At 42.3% G+C, this 22041-nt stretch overlaps 1 protein-coding gene across 2 annotated transcripts; it reads left to right on the plus strand.

Moving 5' to 3' along the window:
• The first annotated feature begins 1559 nt into the window (after positions 1-1559).
• On the plus strand, positions 1560-21128 carry vezt (vezatin, adherens junctions transmembrane protein). 2 transcript variants are annotated; one of them, XM_078165071.1, is made up of 12 exons: positions 1560-1718; positions 2851-2988; positions 9535-9624; positions 9737-9921; positions 10455-10739; positions 11603-11760; positions 13519-13667; positions 13975-14342; positions 16409-16602; positions 16877-16983; positions 17103-17310; positions 17710-21128. In XM_078165071.1, the coding sequence occupies exons 1-12, from the start codon at positions 1683-1685 to the stop codon at positions 18264-18266; spliced, it is 2475 nt and encodes an 824-aa protein (XP_078021197.1). In that variant the 5' UTR covers positions 1560-1682; the 3' UTR covers positions 18267-21128. The 2 variants fall into 2 exon arrangements, with proteins under 2 accessions (XP_078021197.1, XP_078021198.1); XM_078165072.1 differs by having other exon boundaries at positions 11615-11760.
• The last annotated feature ends 913 nt before the right edge of the window (positions 21129-22041 follow it).

Genomic DNA, 22041 nt, shown 5'->3' on the forward strand with positions numbered 1-22041 from the left:
ATGTATTTATTTATTTTTATTTACAGTCAAAAAAGACACATCATCTGACATTTGAATACAGAATACAGTTTTAATATACCTGAGCGAACAAGGCAGAAATAAAAAAAATAATGAAAGACAAATAAATAAATAAAATTTGAAAAAAAAGATCTATCTATCTATCTATCTATCTATCTATCTATCGATCTATCTATCTATCTATGCATACATATATATATATTCTTTGCATACAATTAATTCATATAGAAATACAGGAAATATTGGGCTAGTTTATAAAAACGACATTTGTGTATAAAATATTTTGCCAAAATAATTAAATAATTAATCCCAAACTCTACTTTCTTGTCCTCCAGTTGGACAAACTTTATATTTTAATATTTTAGTCATAATATTTTGAGCATTATAGGTCAGCCATTATTGAAAAAAGTCCCAAAATGCTCTAGTTACATTGCAAGAGAAAACAAAAAGATGTTCTAAGGTTTTATTGTCTGAGTTACAGACAGTAAAAATAATCAAATCTACATGAAACCTTTTGGTGTGAGAAGCCATGACATGTGTAAATCTAATTCATTATTTTTAAAGTGAACTTCTTTAGCGTTGGGTGGAATTGGAAAAGAGAGGTATCTGGTATCTGTTTTTTTATAATTTAGAATCATATATTATTATTATTTTATTATTATTATTATTATTATTATTATTATTATTATTATTATTTTGAACACTGTAAATCAGTCAACATTAACAAAAAAACCCAAAATGTCCTTGTTACATAACAAAAAAAGATGTTTAATGGTTTCAATGTCTGAGTTACAAAAAGTACAAATATTTGAATCTAAATTAAACCTTTGGTGTAAGAAGTTATTACTTACTTACGTGTAAATTCCATTTATCATTTTAAAGTGAACTTCTTCAGCCTTAGGTTGAATTAGCAAAGAGAGTTATCTGGTTCTTATTTTAACTGTCAAATTACTGCTTTATTCTTGGAACATACGTCCTTGCTTCAAGGGTGACTGGGAACAAATTAAGGTGAGAACAATCCTATATAATTTATTATTGCACTTTTTAACTAAAAACTACATCCATCTTAAATCAGTGAAGGCTTTTGTGTAATAACTGGAGGATAAATCAACATGCTTCTAATTAATTAAAATATTGCTTGTGTAATTGCCTTAATTACTGTGTTATATTGCCTATCAGTGCAAACAAGATTATATTTTCTCATATCTTATATGTTGAAATGTTTCCATGATTATCAAATAAATGAATAAAAGACCAGATACTCCTCTCCATCCACTCTTTATAATATATATTTTCTAAATTACTTGTTTTATTCCAAATAGGGGCCATGTGTGGGGTAAAATTAGGCTTACATATCAATTTCCAATAATGGAGGACTTGTTGATGACGTAATATTGTAGGAAAAGTATTTCTTAAATAGTTTAGAAACATCAAAGTCACATGTCGGCAAGAAATCTGCACCACTGTGGGTTTTAGAAGGAAAATCAAACCAAAAATGTTCACCTTGTGGCGCAAGCAGTGGTCAGAGACGAGCATTATGGGAATTGTAGTTTTATGCGAAAGTTAGCAATCGCCTAGCCACCAACTTCTCAACGGCTGTTCCCGACCACTGTCGCCTACAACTTCAGAATGCAAAACGGGCTGTGTATAGATGGCGGAGAGCAATGACTGAGGAGTTTGATGAAGATGTGGTATTTGAGGTATGTATCACACTCGCTGTGTTTTTAAAATCGAAACTTACGAATGCTTTGTCATACCTCCTTAGCTGCGAGGTAACGTATACATAGATTCATTAACGGCAGCTAAGTTAGCTTATACAGTTAGCTTAGCGAGCTAGCAGCTAGCCACACAGCAGCAGCGGTTTGCCCTGTTGCCATGCATTGACGACCCCAAACAAATCCACATATCTGGCTGGCAGCTCGCTGAGTTTCTGCCAAGGAGCTTTGGTGGTCATGAGAGGAAGCTGATCTGGCCGAGTGTGCGCATTGTTGTTGGTGTTTCATCACTACTAGACTGCTAGTTGAGAGGTGGGGTGGGGATGACCAGATCCAATGCGTCTGTTCTGGGGAAAAAAAAGCATCACACACACACGTAGCTACGTCTGGATGGTGACAACATGAGCTGCGACTTCGTGTGACAATGCATGTGAGTAGGATTTAATTGTATGACAGCTATGTGGGCATGTAAGTGTGTCATGATGGGCTAATTACATGAAACTGGGATGCTCCTGTGCAGCTGTCCAGCAGCACCACAACACAGCAGAGATGCTAGGAGTGATGTTTTCCCAGCAGCTGGGGGGGGACTGGGTCAGACATCTTTTGGACATCTTCTAGCACGGGATGTTTTTCCTCCTCTCTGCTTATTTCATGGCTAATTTGATTCTGAGCTGTCTTTGTTCAGGATGAGAAACAGCATCGCCTCTGTGTGTGTGTGTGTGTGTGTGTGTGTATCAGGGTTATTACATGATGACTTGTGCAGTTTCCATGGTGCGTTCAGAGGCTCAAAAGACATCTATCTGAGTGATTTACAGATTCACATGTGAAGGCACTTAGGCTTTACAGCATTCCTCCCAGAGCAGAGAGGTAAGCTGCATGGAGGAGAGGTAGGAGCTGAGGGTGAGGGTGGTGCCTCAACTTCAGTTCGCTCGCTTATCAGAGTCAGGACACCTTTGGATTCACACTGGGGGGAAACTAGGGCAAAATCAGCTCAACCCTCAGCACACTGATGACCTAATCACTACATTTTTTTCCCCATCTGGGACTATTTTATGTCTCTTGATCTCCACTCCCTCCCCTCCTTCTCATCTCTGACTGTTTCACTTTCTCTTTGCAGAACTCCCCTCTTTTCCAGTACCTGCATGATCTAGGGCACACAGACTTCGAGGCATGTCCGACGGCATCACAGGAGGACGACGATGGCGGACAGGAGGGAGACCTCGCCTCTCCCGACGAAGATCCACGGAGAACTCCAGTGAGTTCCTCCCAGCATTGACACAAACATCACACATAGCTGGAATTATTTAATTCCTTCAACTAATCAACAAATTGATTTAATTAAACCATCAGTCTAATTTCGTGTTTCATATCTTAACTTTAACTTTACTGTGCCCAAGGGGAAATTTGGCTTGCAGCCAGCTGAAAGACAACAGAAAAAACTAATAAAAACACATATATAACAAACATATATACTAATCAATCTTACATAAAACAATGAACACCAGTGACAGCATACATAAACATAAAACCTGGTGCACATCCAGCCATCATCATCTACCCAGTCACAAAATGGTTACAACATCCAGAAGGATCTCATCCTAATATAAGAGACTAAAATTGTGCATAGATCATTCAGAGATGTCCCTGTACATGGTTATTATTTCGACCACTGAAAAATAGAAAATGACTGTATATGTGCTAAATGACTATTTTTTATCCAAAGAAAGATATCACACAGTCAACCTGAAAAAAAGCAACTATGATAAATTTATTTCTATTAGTCAGTTTTTTAAAATTGTTGCAGATACATTTTCTCAGACATAGGGGAAAGTCACACATGTGCAAGTCACAAGCAAGTCTCAAGTCTTTACCTTTAAGTCTCAAGCAAGTCCCAAGTTAGTTGTGGTGAGAGTCAAGCAAGTCAAGTCAAGTCATTGCTCAGATCAAGCAAGTCACAAGTGAAGTCATATGTCACATACAGCAAACATCTCCTCACGATCCACCAGCCACATGTCCTCTGAATATGCTGTGAAAAAGTCCGGTCTCTGTAGGCAGCCCAGGCTCCGCAAATGGCAACAAAAACATTTGGGTCCAGGCTGCACCAACCAGCCAGCCCGAGACCAGCGAAAGCAAGCACACACACATGAACGTGGTACCCATGTCTCACGGTCTCATGCACATGCGCACACTTGAACGCGGTGTACAGAGAGGCAGTCAGAGCTACAGGCTACAATGAGGCTAAAAACAGAGTTCAAATGAAGTTTTCCCAAACAGCTTTTTGTGTCGGGGCTTCAGGACACTTGGATCACTACGGACGAGCAGTATGGAGATATTTTGTGGTTTCAATTACGTGTTTTTGGACGTTTTAATCTGGAGCGCTGTAAGCCTCCATTAGATGGAGTTTTGTTGCTACCTCCTCTCCCCTTGGATCTCTGCAAGTGCTGTGAGGACTCTAAAACTTCACCTGATCCTCCCTCGGCATATGGGTGAGTAGATAATGGGTGAATTTCCATGTTGGATGCACTATCCCTTGAAAAGGTGTGTAAATCCAGGGTAACTAGCAGCTATCGCTCATTCATGACAGAGTCACAGAGGACGAGGGGGGGAGGGGCGAGCTAGCTCCATTGTGTTTGATAACATTGTTGAACGTAAACAGAAGTGACACCCAACAGTGCTTAGTGTGCTTTTCATATTGAATTAAAGCCAAGTCCTTTCGAGTCATCTGTCTCAAGTCAAAGTCAAGTCTCAAGTGATGAATATAAAGTGAAGTCAAGTCTTTTACCAATGTTAGTCAAGCAAGTCTCAAGTCATCAAATTTGCAACTCGAGTCTGACTCGAGTCAAGTCATGTGACTCGCAGCATGTGTACGGCCCCTAAAACAGTGGTTCCCAACTGGTTCAGCCACGGGGTCCAGATTTTGCCTTAGTCATTAGTTCAAGGTCCACACAGTTTGTATTTAGTGTCATACTTGCATTTGGCCATGTCGTCGAGCTAGTTTGCTGTCTCTGTTAAGTAACTGCAGAAAACAGCACTTCAAAATAAAAGCTCTGTGCCAGAAATTTACTGTACTTCAAAACAGAGTATGTTTTTTTTTTTTTTTTTTTTTTTAGAAATTTGACACATTGGCAAGTCACTTGCGGTCCATTTAGAATGGACCCACGTCCCAACAGTTCAGAACTACTGCACTAAAGTATGTCTCTGAAAACATTTGAGGTAAGAAGAAGGCAATGCAGTAACAGAATCTTGATTCACATTTGTTCAGCTCTGCCTAGTTTGACAGTTTGACACGGTTCATGAGTAGGGGTGTAACGATACATCGATCCACATCGATACATCGATTCATTGATTAATGATCCAATTACATCGATGCAAAATGAAAACATCGATCCATATCGTCATCTTAAAGATACACCTTTATTTTGAAATTCACATAGCACGTCTGTGTCACCATTTTTAGTGAACAGGTCTATTTTTATTATTTTTTGTTACAGAAGAATACTGTTTTTCATTTAAATGATACCTGGAAGATACCTGAAATAAAATGGTCAAATCATATTCTAGTTGTTTTTGTCAGTTGATGTAAATGATTGTGTTTGATGGGCATATGATATTGCGTCATATCGATCGCAGGCTCCTGAATCGAAATCGTATCGTGACAGACTTTGTGATATCGGCAAACATTGTATCGTCATCCAAACAAATCGATATAATATCGTATCGTGATGAAGCTGGTGATTTACACCCCTATTCATGAGTAGTGAGTGACATGATTGACAGCAGCGACGGAGACTCCTCCTCTCTGATTGGTTTGGAAATGCCATTAGAAGCTCTACAAGCAGGAGGAGGAACATCATTTTTTCACAGATTGTCTGTCTCATGTAAGACTGTGTGGATGAAGGGACGGTTTCAGCAAAAAGTAATTTTAAAAAAGTTACAAACAACGCCTTTAATCAAGAAAATTATCGGCAGATTATTCAGTGATGAAAATAAGAGTTAGTTGCAGCGTTAGGTTAATTAAAACTACTATCAGGTCAAAATCAGTCAGCTAACTGACTGAGAGGAGACAGCCGTCACTATCTCCATCACTATTCAGACACTCTGCATCTCTGACCCGAGGCAGTGTGTGTCCGTGCACGTGTGTTCACAGAAAGTAATTAATCTGGCTATTGACTCCAAACAGTGACACACATTGTCACCCACAGACTGTAATGTGCACTGGTTTATATGCTTTCAATCAGACAAGACATGGCAACAAGAGCGTTCTTCACACAGATGCAGGTACTTTGCGTTGCATGTTCTTTACTCTGTGATCACATACAGCAGATTCCTTATTGAGGACATCTCTCTCTCCCTCTTGCATCTCTCTCCTGCTGTGCTCTGATTTTAGAAACGATAGCCCAAATGTGATTACTGTGACCACACTCTGCTCTCTCTGATGTTATTCTGCCTCTCTGAGCGTCCTCTTACAAACTCTGTGTATTCTGTTGATGTTGATATTTTCATAATGGATCAGTGTGCGCCTGCAATCACATCACCTCCTGAACTTTGAATAGCACTTGCATTAATCCAGCCGTCGATGACTGTCGTTTGAGTCGACCTGTGATTCACACAGGCGAGTAATGCGTCCTGGGAAGCTCGGGATCACATGACGCATGGCCTCCCCTCACTCCCCGCCCTCCTCTCACGACGGGAAACAGTTTTCTGTTTGTTTCATTCAGGAACTTTCCGTACGTGTCATGCTTCCTCTCATGGTCTGCTGTTGTTCTAAGGAGTTAAGGAGGATGAGGGATTCAGATGAGACAGGAAAGGTTTTGGATCGTCCCTGTGCCTGACCTGTTTCCTGGAGCTCAGATAACGATAAAGCCGGAGCCGAGGCAAAACACCTCGTTCACGTAGGCAGACCACAGTTTATCTGTCTTACATTACCAGTAAGGTCTTAATGAACACAGCTCACATATACAGTCTGTGGTATGTACAGTATATGTGCATGTCCTTGACCTGATATGCTGGTATATTTAAGTTACATAAAGAGGCAGGATGACCCCAAAACTTTTGCATGTGGGATGATAATCATTAAGGCTGCTTGTTCAAATCTTTAGACAGGTATGGAAATATTATAAAACATGTGAGGGGCTGGAATCACCTAAGCGATTAATTGACTAATTGTTTCAGCTTTCAACCAGTATGTAAACTGGTGCACAGGACACACTAATCCGCTCTCTCCTAAACTTTGTGTACAGTACACCTGCATTTTAGGCTGCAAATAGGGTGACAGCATCGTTCTTTAGAGCACCAGAGTCCAGAGCACTGGAGCAACATAGTATCCTTCAGTGGGACGAAACTGTTACCATTCTCAGCTGAGCATTATAGGTCATCTCAAAGCCTCAACAAAGGCTGAGGCTTCTTCCAGAGAGTGGAAAGTTTTAACAGTACACTATGACTTTGAGGGAAGCAGGATAAATCATGGCACAGTGAGCCCCATCGATACTCTGAAGCCCCTTCCTTACTTGGTCATATTCTCAGCGTCTTTTCTGCTTCTCAGCGTCAAAATCCGCGAGGAAGTGAATCCTCGCATCTTCATGTTGGATGTCTTCAAACCATCTGGCAGCATCCATCACCCTTTGACAGTCACTGAAGTTGCAGAACTGGCACAGGGAAACCTAGACATCGGGGACCCGAGATCCTGTGCGCTCTTTCTAGCTTAATGCGGCTGCCCTCATAAACTTAGTTGCATTCGTCACCTCCAGCTTTTTTTGCGTCGTCCTCTATTCTCACAATCCTGGAGACGTTCTGTTAGTTCCTTTGCAGTTCTTTCTAAAGAGAGCAGACGCTGTTCGGCATTAGTTGATGTGTTTCCACCACCAGGATTCTCTGCTCCGCCTCGTAAACATGCAACATCTTTTTTTGCCAACAGTAGGTATCAAACAAAAGCAAGAGACTGCATCTTATGAAGTTTCTGTTAGCTGTCACTTCTAAGCAAAAGGCAGAACATAACGTTATCTCAGAGCCTGACCGGGCAATGCCTCTCTTTATCCGGGCAACTGCCTGTCTCAATTACATTCACCCTGAGTCTGTGTCTGCAGCTGCCTGTACCAGAGAGCTGTTGAAAGCGAGGAGTGCTCACTCTGCACCTACATCTGGGGACTGAAACGTCCCCAGAAGTATGCAGCACACTGTTCGGCTTGAAGAATCCTGCCTGAGGGGTCTCCAACTGATGATTCAAATCTTTGACTTCTAGGGGGCAGCCGTAGCAACTAGACAGATATGAGTGTGGTGTCAATCTTCTCGTCTGACTCTCAGCATGAAAGCCAAAATGCTGGACTGTTCCTTCGGCACTACATGCCTTACACATAATTTTGATATCATATATCTGTACTGTGTGTCTCACGTAGTAGCAGTCACTCCAGTGTCTGGAAGCTGGAGTGTTTCTCTGTGCGACACCAGGAGAATACTGATGAGCCAGAGCTGACTGGCAGGATATTATACAGTAGAGAGAGTGTCGGCGTCTGTGAGTTAATCTGTGCACGGTTTACATCATCTCTGTGGTAGTATCGGGTGGGATTAGCCGCTTTGATGCTACAGAGAAGATGGAACTGAGTTGTGGCCTACTTTGAGGCTGATGAGGGGGTGTCGTGTGAACACAGAGTCCTGAAACTCAGTCTCAAATCAGTAATCAATACTACTGCGGCATTTAGACTAATAACACTTGTGCTGTACCCCCCAGAAAAGGGGTCAGCTCGTGGGCTGCCCGGTCTGGATCGATAACCCGTGGGGCACACACACTTTACAGGGTGGTAATATGTTGGTTTCTAATGTCTGAGATTTTTAATCTCAGGAGATTTTTCTGGTCAAATAAGATAAATAAAATCAACAGGATTTTATTTATTCCAATCTTTAACGTTAACAGAACAAAGCATCTTTCAAAACGAGTCCCATTTTTTAACAAAGCACTTCACGTACGCCACAAAACACTAAGCAGATTAGTGAATAATAGATCCTATTCATGATTGGGCTCTACGCAGTTTGGGATTTTATTCAAGGCTCTTTAGCACTTGCAAGAAAAACTTCTGACATTTCGATCAGCCTGAGGTTTGTTCTGCATTGAAATGTCAGCGCACTTTAAAATGTGAGGCCCTGTGTCACCGTGGTTGTGACTGGATGTGTCAGACGGTTTAAAGAGGGGAATGCAGAGACTCCTCCTAGGAAGCAAGACATAAAACACAAGTGTGTGTTTCTGTGTAGTGTCTCCAATGAAAGATGAACAAACTTGTTTCCTTTTCTGGAGCTTAAAGAATCCTTCCTCTCCGTCTGTCACCCGTGTATTTTGAAAGGATGAAAGCTCGACTTTTATTGATGCCGAAAATGTAAACATTCAGTTACAACACCAAAATGGAAATCCAACAAACTGGAGCAGTTATGTGGTTTTTGCACCACAGCAGAGCTATGTAAGAGCTGGGAGTGTTTTTACAAACACACATTGCACTTATTGTTGTTGCCTCAAAGAGATTGTCTCCTGGGATACTCCTTTTGATCGTGAGTGTGTGTGTGTGTGTGTGTGTGTGTGTGTGTGTGTGTGTGTGTGTGTGTGTGTGTTCGTGTTCTGAGTGCACACACACGGGACCTGGGGAATAAACCTAAGCTAGAGGGAGCACACTAAAATAACTGAAAGAGTCGCAGGTGAATCATTTAGTATTTTAAGCTGGAATATGTTTCACAAATCCTCTGGGGTGTAGAGTAATGGAAAGCCCTGCTGTTACCTAATTGACTGGATTATAACCTTTCCCCTGTGTGTGATTTTCAGGGAGGACGCTTGTGGAGACTGGCTGAAGCCTTGTGGAGATGGAGTCCGATGCACCAGGCAGCTGCGTCTCAGAAGCTGGGCCAGCAGCTGGTGTGTAGAAAGGAATGCTGGCACTGAAAGCAGCAGCTTCACTCTGTTTTATATTTAAAGACATGTCTTCTTTTATTCACTTTTTTTCCACGTGTTTCTCCTCCTCTCGTAGGACTGTGTGTTCGGCCAGTACTCGGTGAAGTGCATTCTGGACCAGGACGTGCTGCTGCAGGAGGATGTGGAGCTGATCGAGCTGCTGGACCCGAGTCTGCTCACCCTCGGCTCGTCTGCCTCTGGCTCATCCAGCCGAGCGAGCACCCTGCCCAGACCGAGCCTCATAGCCCAGCCCTCCCTATGGTACATTGTCAAGACAGAAACACACACAGACACCACAGTGGAAGGGCAACACAACTGGTTCGCCAGAGAATATAATGCATTCCAGCACAGCAGCAGCACAAACGAAAGCTACAACCTCTAAATCATTTCAGTCTAACCACGACCTTTCTCACAAAGGGTTCTGACGGTCATGAAATTTCCAGGGCTGGTACCTGCAGTTATTCCACAGGCTAGTTAATAACATGTCGGGCAGGAAATCCAAAGTGTGGGATCATTTTGAGAAGGTGAAGGACGAACCCAAGGTGATATGTTAACTCATCTTCATTGGTCGACTACAAACATGACGTATGTCATGTGAAACATGGAAGTAGCTACATGCCCATTAGCCCACAGCGTCATTAACAGGCGGCTCGCTCAGTGTGTGTGACGTGCACTTGTAGATAAAATATAGGCCTATATTAATGAAGGTTCATTAGTACGGTTTTGTATTTCTCTGTAATGTAGCACAGTGTTAACAATGTTACTCATACTATTCTTTCTCACACCTCCCTCAGGGACATGGCGGGGCTGGTCGGCCTGGCTGCAGTGCTGCTGGGTCTCTGCTCCATATCTGAGGGCCTGTGGCCGCTGGCCGCCGCCCCCTGGGGCCTGGCGCTGCTGGGCTGGGTGGGGCTGAGGGGCATCACGCTGTGGAGACAGGGCTGCATGGAGAGAGCCGTCCACTCACAGGCCACACAGCTGCAGACTCTGGTCCACAACAGCAAGACTCTGACCGGGCTGTCTCGCAAAGCCCTGCGCCTGGTGCAGGAGACGGAGGTCATCTCCAGAGGGTTCACCCTGTAAGTGTGCTCGTTTTCTGTCCTCCTACATGCATATCACCCAATCACAGAATGCATTTCCTGTCAGGACTCCAACTGCTCAGTTGATCCACTACTTTGTTGGCAGTGTGTTAGTCAACTTACCTCCTCAGGTAGTGTGTCTGTAGGCGGTTTATTATTTATGTTAGCACCTAGTTCAGACCACTGTTTGTCTCTGTCTGTGTGTGTAGTTTTAGCACTGTCTATAAGAACACACTACAGCATTACACTTCAGTCACCATGTAAGTTAAAGGAATAGTTCCTACTCTTCTTGAGAGTTAGATGAGAAGATCAATGCCACTCTCATGTTTGTACGGGAAGTATGAAGCTACAGCAAGTAGCCAGTTAGCTGAGTTTAGCTTAGCATAAAGACAGGAAATAGGGAAACAGCTGGCCAGGCTCTGTCCAAAGTCTGACTAGCATGGCCAGTTTTTGTACAGATTAAACAAACAAGATATAAAATGTTATTAGGTAAGTAATGTCACATTTGGACGGAGCCAGTTTTAGTCCCTGTTCCCAGTCTCAGTGCTAAGCTAGGCTAACCGGCTGCATCTGTAGCCTCATATTTACCTCACAAATATGAAAGTGCTTTTGCTCTCCACATGTACCACCTGAAGGATTAAACATGTGTCCTAAAATGTGGGACTGTTCCTTTACTAGCATGTCATATTGTCTGGTTCGTACACACCTGCCTTGTGTTTCTGACACTCCTGTGTAGTGCTCATTGTCTCAGTCCGTCGGTTTCGTCTCGTGTGTCGTCCTCAGTGATGTGATGTTCAGTGTTGTGTGTGCCCCCCTGCCTCTTTGGGACGTCTCCACAGTTGTATCACATTTCACTTGTCAAGTTTGCTCGACAGGGTGAGTGCGGCCAGCTCCTTTAGCAGGGCAGGGCCGGGGGCGGTGCCAAGAGGCCAGCAGCTGATCGGACTGAGGAAGGCCCTGTACCGGGCGCTCCGCACGGCCTTCAGAGCATCACGTAGAGCCACCTGTCATATGCTCAAGGCATATCCTTTACCTGGAGAGAAAGGCTTAGTACTCAAGTGTTTTCATTCTGTGTTGGCCTGTTTGTAGTGACACAGAGACTTGAATCTGAATACTTTACACGTGAAAGCACAAATAATGTGATGGAAACAGATATTTGTTCTAGGCAAAGTTGATCTATTATCCTGATTTACACAAAATAAAAAAAATGCCCATTCTTTTCACAATGTAGGACTTTGATTTCACTAACTCGTCATTTAATTAACTACACATTATTAAAAAATGATTGTTATACTCTGTTGTCACTTCCACTGAGTCACCGCACAGGGGGCTGAAAGGGTGTTAACAAGAGGACATGTTGTGCTGTAGTGAGACAAAGATCCTGCTGTGGCAGCTGGATTTCTTTCAAATCCCTGCATGTTACATCAAAATGAAGCTCAGAACCTGCAGGTGTTAGCTGATTATTATTTTTTTAAAAAGAGATGTTTTAAGACTTAATGTCCACTATCATCCTGCCAAGTATTGGATGGTTATTTCAATAGTTGGAAACAAAAAGAGGTGGGAAATAAATGTGGCATCAAGAAATGAAATATAATTAAAAATAAATAAATTAATTAATAAATTCCCTGAAATAAATATAAATATTCTCTGAAAAATAGCTTCTTTTTTTAAATTAAAAAATATTTATTTATTTATTGAACTATATTGATTCATTTATATATTTATATTTACATTTATTTTTAAATTTTTATATGTATTTTATATTTATTTCCTCATACCCATATTTCTTTGTCTCATAAGGATATGTATTCATGTTATAGCTGTATTTTTTATTTTATAGCCATATTTATTTATATCAAAGGCATATTTAATTAATTCATAGGGATATTCTTTTATTTCATAGATTATTTATTTCTGGGGTGTACTGACTTATTTCATATTTATTTTATTTTATAGCCATATTTATTTATTTCATGGGTATAATCTTTATTTCATTAGCTTTTTTTATAGTCTCATTTATTTATTATAATAAATAATATTAGCTTAACTGACACTCGATAGTGGTAGGATTCAAACGGTCCACAAAATGTAGTTTTGTTAAAAACTGAAATAAAGAATGAGACACGACACAATGAGAAAGAGAGATGAAAAGTAGGCCACAGTATGAGGATGTGCAAATATATATTTTATAATTAATTATATTCCATTCTTATATCAGTTTGATGCTGTGAAGGCACAACAATTTCATTTTCAATGAATATCAGGTTAGAAAATACTGATATAATGCAAATTTTGGGATAAACCACTTCCTGTCTTATATCAGAATACAAATACAGACAGAGACATATAATGACGTCTTTGTACACCTCTGTTAACTCGCCTGGATTTGGTGTTGTTTGTAAAGCAAAATGCATAAACTGATACTGTTTTTTACTTGTTGTCACCAACTGTCCGATGCATACATACACTTAAAGCTTCTCTTACATCTGCAGTGTGGAGGGAAACTGTCACTGAGTTCTTGGCTTTTGGGACTGAGAACAGCAGCTGTTACTCAGTTAGAGGAGAATGCTGGTTCTTTGATGGCGAGGTTGGAAATCCCCGGACCTCTTTTGATGTCATTCAGTTGTTCTCTATTTTGTACTCTTTTATAGTCATTAACATGCAAAGGGACGATGGAATAACCCTCTATAAATTAAGATTTATGTGAGGTTTTATGAGACAAAAAGAAGGTGCAGACATTGTTTTCACATAAGTGTGATGCGTCCTTAACCCCTCCCAACGTTCCCTCTGAACTCTGAGATCGATAATGTGACCAACTATGTGTCTGCGGTGCCTCTGAAGGAGCTGGGGCTTGGCCTGGGGATCGAGCACCTGGGTGATGAGCAGGCGCAGGAGCTGACGGATGACTACAGCCTGCCTGCCCTGAAGGTAAGGCCCGGTTTATCCTGCAGACATGAGAGAAGTGATGATCATCTCGTCTGACTCTCAGCGAGAACGGGTAGAAGCTTAATCTTAATCCACTTCATCCACTTCTCTGCTGTCTATCTTGTCAGATCAGTGTCTTCTAACACTTACAGTTTTGTCACATAGCTTATCGCTTCAGAGCGTCAGTCCTTCATGATGTCATTTTGAAGTAAAAGGACTCAAACAAGCAACAGTTGACGGCTAAAAAAGCCAAAGAAATGTCCTGGTTTTATGATGAAGGTTATAATTATATACTTTTGTCCTCCTGCAGATGCTGTTTCAGCTGTGGGTGGGACAAAGCTCTGAATGTTTCCGTCGACTGGCTCTCCTCCTGTCGCCCCAAAGAATAGAGGAGCAAGAAGAGGGGCTACCTAAAGGAGACAGCTCCCCTCCTCTTCCTCCTCCTCCTCCCCCGCTGCACCGCTCCATCACAGCAGTGACCGAGCCCCTCCATCATGCTCTGGCCAGCTGCCTCTGCGAGGTGCAGCGCAGCTACGACTTCCACCGACACTTTGAGACCCAGCTGAGGACGACGGGCTCAGACAAGACGGGCAGAGCCAGGGAGAAATGCCGAGAGCTCAACACCCTGCACACCTCCATCCGAAGCCTGCAGCTGCACCTCAAAGCCCTGCTTAGCGAGTGAGACACACACACTCACACAATCCTGACTGTCCTCATTCTACACTTCCTATAAGAGGAGATGAGACTTTAATGACCAGTGTGGGGAAACTGGGTCATTCCACCAGCAGAGCAGTAATAATGCATAGTTAAGACATAAATAAAGTATATAGAGATGCAGGGATGGACAAGAAATATATTGATATATAAAAATATTTAAAATACGGAAAAGCAGGACCTCCACATATGAAAATCAGGGTTGCAACAATTATTTTCATTATCGATTCATCCATCCATTGTCGTCTGCTTACCCAGACTGGGTCGATTAATCCAAAACATGCTCTGTGTAGGGCGGCACGGTGGTGCAGTGGCGTGGGTTGTCTCCCAAGTTCTCAGGCCTCCATAACCGCCACCCTACATAAACGCAACCCCCTAGTTATGGATAATGAATGAATAAATGCCCTGTGTATTTCCCGGAGGCCAAGGTGACGCCTTCAAATGGTATGTTGTATCCAACCACGGTCCAAAATGAGAAATGAAATTATTATTATCATGTGTGACAAAGAAAAGCATCCAATTCTCACATTGGAAAAGGATGAAACCAGCAAAAGTTTGCTTTAAATATTCCTAAAACTATCAAAATAGTTGGCATTAATTTTCTCTCAGTCGACTCATCAATAAGGGAGCGATCACACCGAGATGAATCGCTAGAAACGTGACGCCAGTAAAACCATTGTTTTCCTATGATATAGTGCGTCTGACCGGCGTTCAAGCGTCTTTTTAGACGGGTGTTTTTCCGGTGTCTTTTTAGACGCGCATTTTTATAGACGCTTCTTTTTAGACGCTGAAAAGTTAAAATATTTTCAACTTTTTGAGCGTCACACGCCAGTAGCTAGCGCACATTGAATAAGCGCTTCCAGCGTTTCAAGCGTCTTTGAAGCGTCCGTCTCATTTCTGTGTGATCGCCCCCTAATCAACTAATCATTGCAGCTCTGATTAAAAAAAAAATTATAAAAATTAAATAATTTTAGAAGGCATGAGCCACAAATAAAAGATGTAATATTACTGAAAGGAAAAATATAAAAGTTGAAACTATTCACTGAATGTTTAAAAAAAAAAACAGTAGTGAGATTCTGAGTAAATTTGGATGACAGCCGTTATCCCTCAGGACCCTGACACACCCAGCCGACAGGCGGATGTCAGTTAGTGTCGACCGTCTGTTGCCCTATTTTTTTTTATTTTTTGCAGTGTGTGCCGCTCCATTGGCACTAGTCGGCCCTTGTTGGCTGTTAGTTGGCCGATTCAGCACTTTGAATCAGAGTCAGAGCTGGCAGGGCCTGTTGGTGAATGAAATCACCCTTGAGAAGAGAAACAGAAGTGAGGAAAGTAAACAACTTAAATCAAGAGTGTGTGAGATCAAAACAAATTTGGTATATTAGGTAAGTTTTTTTTTTTTTGCATTGCAGAAACTGTAACTGTTCCTGTTATTGATCGTTGGCGCATATTAAATATCCTTGGTTCTGTCAACATCAGGTTGTGTTGTTAATGTTCTAATTGGCTAACTAGCGTTGAATCCGTCCTTTCTGTTTTCCGGTTTCCTCTTTTTGAATGACGAATACAGACTAATGCGACCTGCTGGTGTGGAGAGTTACATCCCCTCATGCAGGCCCAAAATGTATGTGCAAGTTGAATGTTGGTTGTAGTCTTTGCGGTGTGTTCTAGTGCAAATTTTTGGCCGAGGCATAGGTGACGTGATGTGACGCAACAGTTGGCTTTTGTTGCCGTGTTTCTATGATGTCAGTTTGGTGTCTGGGTCTTTATTTCCCTAATCCTTGATATGTTTCAAGTTACACAAATAAAAAGGTGCAATTTACTATTCTTCACACCTGTCTCATGTTTGCATCAGTGGCATTGAAGTTCATTTAATTTATATATTTGGGTGTTTAGTACCTTGTTATTGGAATCTTAAAGTAGAGCTATGACAGGAAATGAGGCCAGAGAGATGAAGGATGACGTGTACCCAAGATTTCACACTCTCATTTTGTGTTGTCACATTTGTCCTCTTGATCTGTTCTTGATCTCATCAGGATGATCATCCTGGAGGACGACCTGGAGAAACTGATGGTGTCCAAGGAGCCGACAGAGTTGACATACGAGGGCTACCAGGACCTCAGTGAGCGGCTGCACCAGCTGCAGCCTCACATGCAGGCCAGCACCGGCTGCTGGGAGGACACCATCAGCCAGGTGGAGCGCATGCTGAGACGTGTCAGCGCCTGTCCAGGTGAGCTGGGGTCAAACACAAACACTGCTGTGTGTTAAATATGACGCTCCAGCTGACAGCCAAGACAGAACAGTGACACCCCCTTTAGTAGTATATTGGTTTCCATATTTACACAGCGCCTATATTTAGCTCGCACTTCCTCCTTCCTTTACCATGACTCAATACTATTGTGGGACACGAAACAGACCAACCAGAGTGGGGCAGTCAACACAGTGACCAAGCTCCAATATTAAGTCATCTATTCATACAGTTCATATACACACCATCTCTGCAGGTAATGCTGGGGGTCAGGAGCAGTGTTGTCCCCCTGTACCTGAGATCCCTGCTCCTCCTCCGTCCTACCCGCTGATCCTGGACAGAGACCCTGTGCCAGAAGAGCTGGTGAGTTCTCTCATCACAGTCAAGATTTAATGTCCCTAGTATGGCCATGTCGTCTCAGTCATCCTCCATCCTGATCTGTTTCCCTGTTGTCACCCTCCCCTGTTGTTTCATTTGACCAGGAGTGGGAGGCCTACGTGTCCGACTCAGACTCTGACAGCGAAGGCAGCGGCTCTTGGTGCGACATCTTGTCCCCGGAGGAGCGGGAGCGTCAGCGGCGGGAGAGGGAGGAGTCCCGTCGTGTCCTGTCAGAGCTCAAAGCTGTGCTGGGCTTCCGTGCGTCAGAGGGGGAGAGGATGAAGAGGAAGCAGCTGCTCTTCAAAGACCAAGGTCTGTACTGATCCATGTCACCTCTCTGCTGCCATCATTTATAGATGAGGATGTTAGAGTGTAATGGGCTATCATGCACGTTTTCAGGTTCATACTTGTTTTATGGGTCTCTACTAAAACATTTACATGCTTTAAAGTTCAAAAAACACTTTATTTCCATGTGAAATTAATATAAATATAAACGCTTGTAGATCCACTCATTAATAAAAGTGTCTGTCATCCAAGAGAGACAAGAAGTTGTGATGTGGAAGACCCAGAAACACTGACCAATCAGAGCAGACAGTCATACCAGTCACATCAGATGGAGCTTGACTGACCTGTCCACATCGCATTTTTAATTCAAACCAGAAATCAATAGATCTGTTCAGTTCTTAATGATCTATTTCTCTTTCCCTGTAGCTGCTGTGACGCCCTCAGCTCGCAGCAACACTTCAGATCCTGTCACAAAGCTGTCAGACGCTCCTGCCACTCTGGGATCAGTTGAAAGTGGTGATGAAGAAGGAAACCACTTTTCAGAGTGCTCCGCAGGAAACGAAGGGGAGGAAGGGGAAGGAAGAGACGGCAGGGTGAGGCCTGACCCCTCCGCAGAGCCGGTAACGGAGTTCAGCTGCGGCTCGGAGGTGAAGGAGGGGGATTTGGTTGGAACTTCAGTGTGCACGAGAGGAGGAGGAGGGGCGTCCGAGCTGCACCAGTACGACGGCGTCCTGGAGGAGGGCGAGGGCCAGAACGGTCTGGACTGCTTCGTGAAGCCTAAAGTCCCCGCTGTTTCCGTGATGGACAGACTGACGGAGCTCCACGGCTCAGAGGCGCTCAGCTTCAGCTCCGCCCTCGCCGCTCAGGTGGCGGCACGCTCGCACTCGCTCATCGCCATGGAGGAGCAGACATTTGGAGATGATGAAGAGGATGATGATGAAGAGGAGAACGAGAGACGAACCCCTGAGAAGGACTTAAGCTAAAAACCGCGCTGCTGTAATGGAGCACTGAGCAGAGACTGTATTTCTGTCTGATGTCTGGGTGTCTCTGATCGATGGGTCTGTGTTACTCTTTCCTGTTTCTGCTGTGGAGGCATTTCAGATTTACGCCACTCTATCACCCATCCGTCCATGTCACCGTTCATTACTCACAATTCTTACTGCTCTTTTGCTGTTGAAACTCAGGTACCAGAACCACTACAACAAATATGACCTTGTTTTAATGTCAGGAGACCAGAATGTTACCTGGTGACGTCCACATGGTGTGTATCGTTCAGTAGATGTGGGAACAAAGATTGTATGTAACAAGTCGATGGCTTCAAATTTAAAAATGTGTAATAGGAGAAGAAAGTGGTTTTAAATGCAGTTTCAGGACGTTTGGGGCTGGAGGAGTTACAAGGTTTGAGAGCAATATTTTGATTTACAGCAGTACCTCTGTGTGTTCAGACAGAACGTGAAGTTGGACATGAGTTAGCCTGCACGTTATGAATTGATGCGAAACAATGATGGTGCAGTTTTTAAACGTTTAATCTTAAGCGACAAAATTTGAGCTTGTCCCAGGTGGTGTCGTCATGATACTGGAATTTCTAATTACCATACAGCACTTTAAAAAATATCAATATTCAAGACGATTTTTGATACCATGGGGAACATTAACATTAATACAGATAAATTTTTAACTAATCGATATGACTATGAAACTTCTCTGGACGTTTTCAAGTTATGGAAGCTGACACTGGGTGAGAGGCAGGGTTCACCCTGGACAGGTCACCAGACTATCACAGGGCTGACACATAGAGACAGACAACCATTTACACCTACGGACAATTTAGAGTCACCAATTAACCTGCATCCAACCAGAGTACCTGGAGAAAACCCACGCTGACACGGGGAGAACATGCAAACTCGGTCTGAGGCGAGAATGCTAACCAGTGCATTAATAACTAGTGTCTCCCCTTAAAAGAACTGTCACTGTGTTGCCTATTTCTTGCCTAAAATGTTATCAGAAGCATATTTTAGTACACAGTTTAGCTGTAATATGAGAATTTGTGAACAGGTAGCCATACTGTTTCCTGTGTTGTAAAAATGGAGGCTGAAAAACTGACATTAAACGGTAAAACTAACAAGTTCTGATCAAATATCAACCAAGATTTTGTCGCCAGTTTCTCACCCTAGAAACTTCAACTTACTGTTAAACTGTAATTCAACATCGTTCAAAACGGACACACTCGCATAACATAACCCACCAGTGGGAGCGTCTATTGGTCCGGTACGTTGCAGTGCATTCTGGTAGTTGTAGGTTTTCTACCTCTTGAGCAAAGGCAAATGCCACAGACCTTTCTCTCTGTTTTCTCTGGTCATGTAGCACCAGTTTTAAAACTATTTTCATCTTTCTACTGCATAGTTTTTTGAAAAGTCCGTCTTTCCTGCAATGAAATACTTCTTTTAGTACTTGAGTTTGTAGAATCAAGGTTTCGGGCGAGAAAACATAGTCCAGGGGTCATGTTTGCACTAATGTCGCGAGGCTAAGATTTGCGTTCTGTCTGAACACACCTAAAGCAGAAGGTTGAACTCAGCTGGCCTTAATTCTTGTCGTCCATCAGTATGAGAGGGAACTCTGCTCAAAGAGGAAGTGAAAATCTATTTTTACTGTCAGCGCTTTATTTTTGTCCGGCCCTTTCTGCAGTCCATCTCCCTACTTACCGTCTGACCGGACACAATGGGGGTCGGACACATAGCCGACCACACACTCACAACCCTGTTTGGAATACAACACTACAATTCATAAAGACTGGAGCGGTCCCATCTGTCAGCGTCTGTGTTTACAGGGGCGCACTCGGAGGAAAGACTTGTTTATGACTTGACACTTTATGAACTGAACTGCTGTGAGGTTTGAAATCCAATACTTGTACGGGTAGAGTGATAAAAAGGAAGATGGTTTTCTCTTGTCTGAGGGCAATCTATAACTTTATCTTTCATATGAAGATGCCATAAGAGTCTGACTCCCCTGGTGTATGCCCCCAACCCCTCTACTCTTCCACCTTCCCAGTCTCTCTTGTCACCATGTCTGCCTTGTCCTGACCCCTCCTGCACCCTCTCTCCGGGTGAGGTCTACCCCCCCCCCCCCCCCCCCCCCCCCTTCCTGCATTTTCCAACGTGAAATAAAACCCCATTCTGGAAGTGTGTGGTGTATCCTCAAGTCTTTTCTGACGCTCCTGTTTCAGAGGCTTTCACAACCGGGGTAGAGGAACAGGTTCGGTGAGTTACTTGATATGTTTTGTGGGATTTTGCATTTGTCCCAGCCGCAGCAGCTGCTGCTCCACTTTAAAGCCGCTCCTGCCTTTGGAGACTTGATGTAATGGACTATAGACTTAACATTTAAGTGTCCCTGTCCTGGGATTTAATGCACTTAAGAAGGGAAACACCATATTTCAGTAACTCTACCTCTGACGTTTGAGTTTGGCATTAAACTCATCCCACTGAAGCTGCTCATACTCAAGCTGTCTCTCTCTGGAGGGGGCCATGAAGACAATAAAATGTGCAACAAATGACAAACATGCTTCTAAATATAAAGCAGCACACCACTTTATCAATGACATTAAGTTAGTAGGTTGTTTACTGTTGCAGCTGTGCCACCTAGTGGTCAGTTATGTAACTGCAACAGGTTCATGTGGCAACAATGCAGCAATTTTGTTGCACTTATCTGTGTGTAAAAATTAGCTTTATATATATGAAAAGAATATATAATGCTGTCTATGATTTTAGACGTTTGTTTTATTTATTTTTCTCACATATCATAACTTGAATTATTTCTTAGAAATAAATGTTACACTCATGATATTTACATTTATGATTATATTGTGATCAGTGCACTTTCCTACTTTACTAATACCTCCCAACAGGTTGTGTCCTCATTAGGGTCTTTCCCCAGTGCACGAGCTCCCGTTCAGCTGATTAGGCATGTTTTACTTCGTGCTGCCTTCACGTGCCCGGATTAAGCTCCGATTTCTTGACATGCATGTTTAAAGGTCCAGCCATGAACGCTATTCGATGGTTTTTGATAGGTTTTAAAATATGAAACAGTTAAACAAAATATGGACTCTCCTAAGATGTGTTTTTATTTTTACAATAAACATAATATTGTTCATCAGAGCAGAATGTAGAAGACAACATGGACTCGCAGTTTGCATAATAAAACATTTAATTTATTTTAGGTGAGTTTATTTTGGTCATTTTCCAACTTCTATAACTCTAATACACACATGAAAATAATAATAATAACAATAACAACAATAAGACAAAATCAAAGCTGATGGAAAAGCTGTCAGCTGAAGCCTCAGTGTATTGCACCCACCTGTTAAACATTAATAGTTTTGTATCATTCTCTATAGAGTTTGTATTTATTTATTTATTCTATTTAACGTTTATTTAACCAGGAAATCACATTGAGATTGAAAATCTCTTTCACAAGAGAGACCTGGCTGAGGTAACAGCCAATTAAAATACATTTAAAATGCAACAAATACAACATATAATACAGAAATGGGAGTTTTTGAATAATTTTTTTGATTGGTTCTTGATAATCAGCTCTAGTTATGACTCTTATCTTTTTGTAGCATTCAAATTGGATTTGTGTACATATTTCTCCAAACCTTCACACACAGTATTTAATGTATGGAACTATAAAAGAAAGATATCAATGAATTTAGATGGAAGATCTCTTTTGTTTTGTGTAATATTGCCTAAGACATTTTTGCCT

The sequence above is a fragment of the Epinephelus lanceolatus genome, chromosome 23, assembly GCF_041903045.1.
Source record: "Epinephelus lanceolatus isolate andai-2023 chromosome 23, ASM4190304v1, whole genome shotgun sequence".
Lineage (NCBI taxonomy): Eukaryota > Metazoa > Chordata > Actinopteri > Perciformes > Serranidae > Epinephelus > Epinephelus lanceolatus.

Coding starts and splice junctions, on each gene's coding strand:
- vezt (XM_078165071.1), top strand. CDS start 1,683: ATGACTGAGGAGTTTGATGAAGATGTGGTATTTGAG. Junction 16,984..17,102: donor ACCCTGTGCCAGAAGAGCTG/GTGAGTTCTCTC, acceptor TCATTTGACCAG/GAGTGGGAGGCCTACGTGTC. Junction 17,311..17,709: donor GCTGCTCTTCAAAGACCAAG/GTCTGTACTGAT, acceptor CTTTCCCTGTAG/CTGCTGTGACGCCCTCAGCT.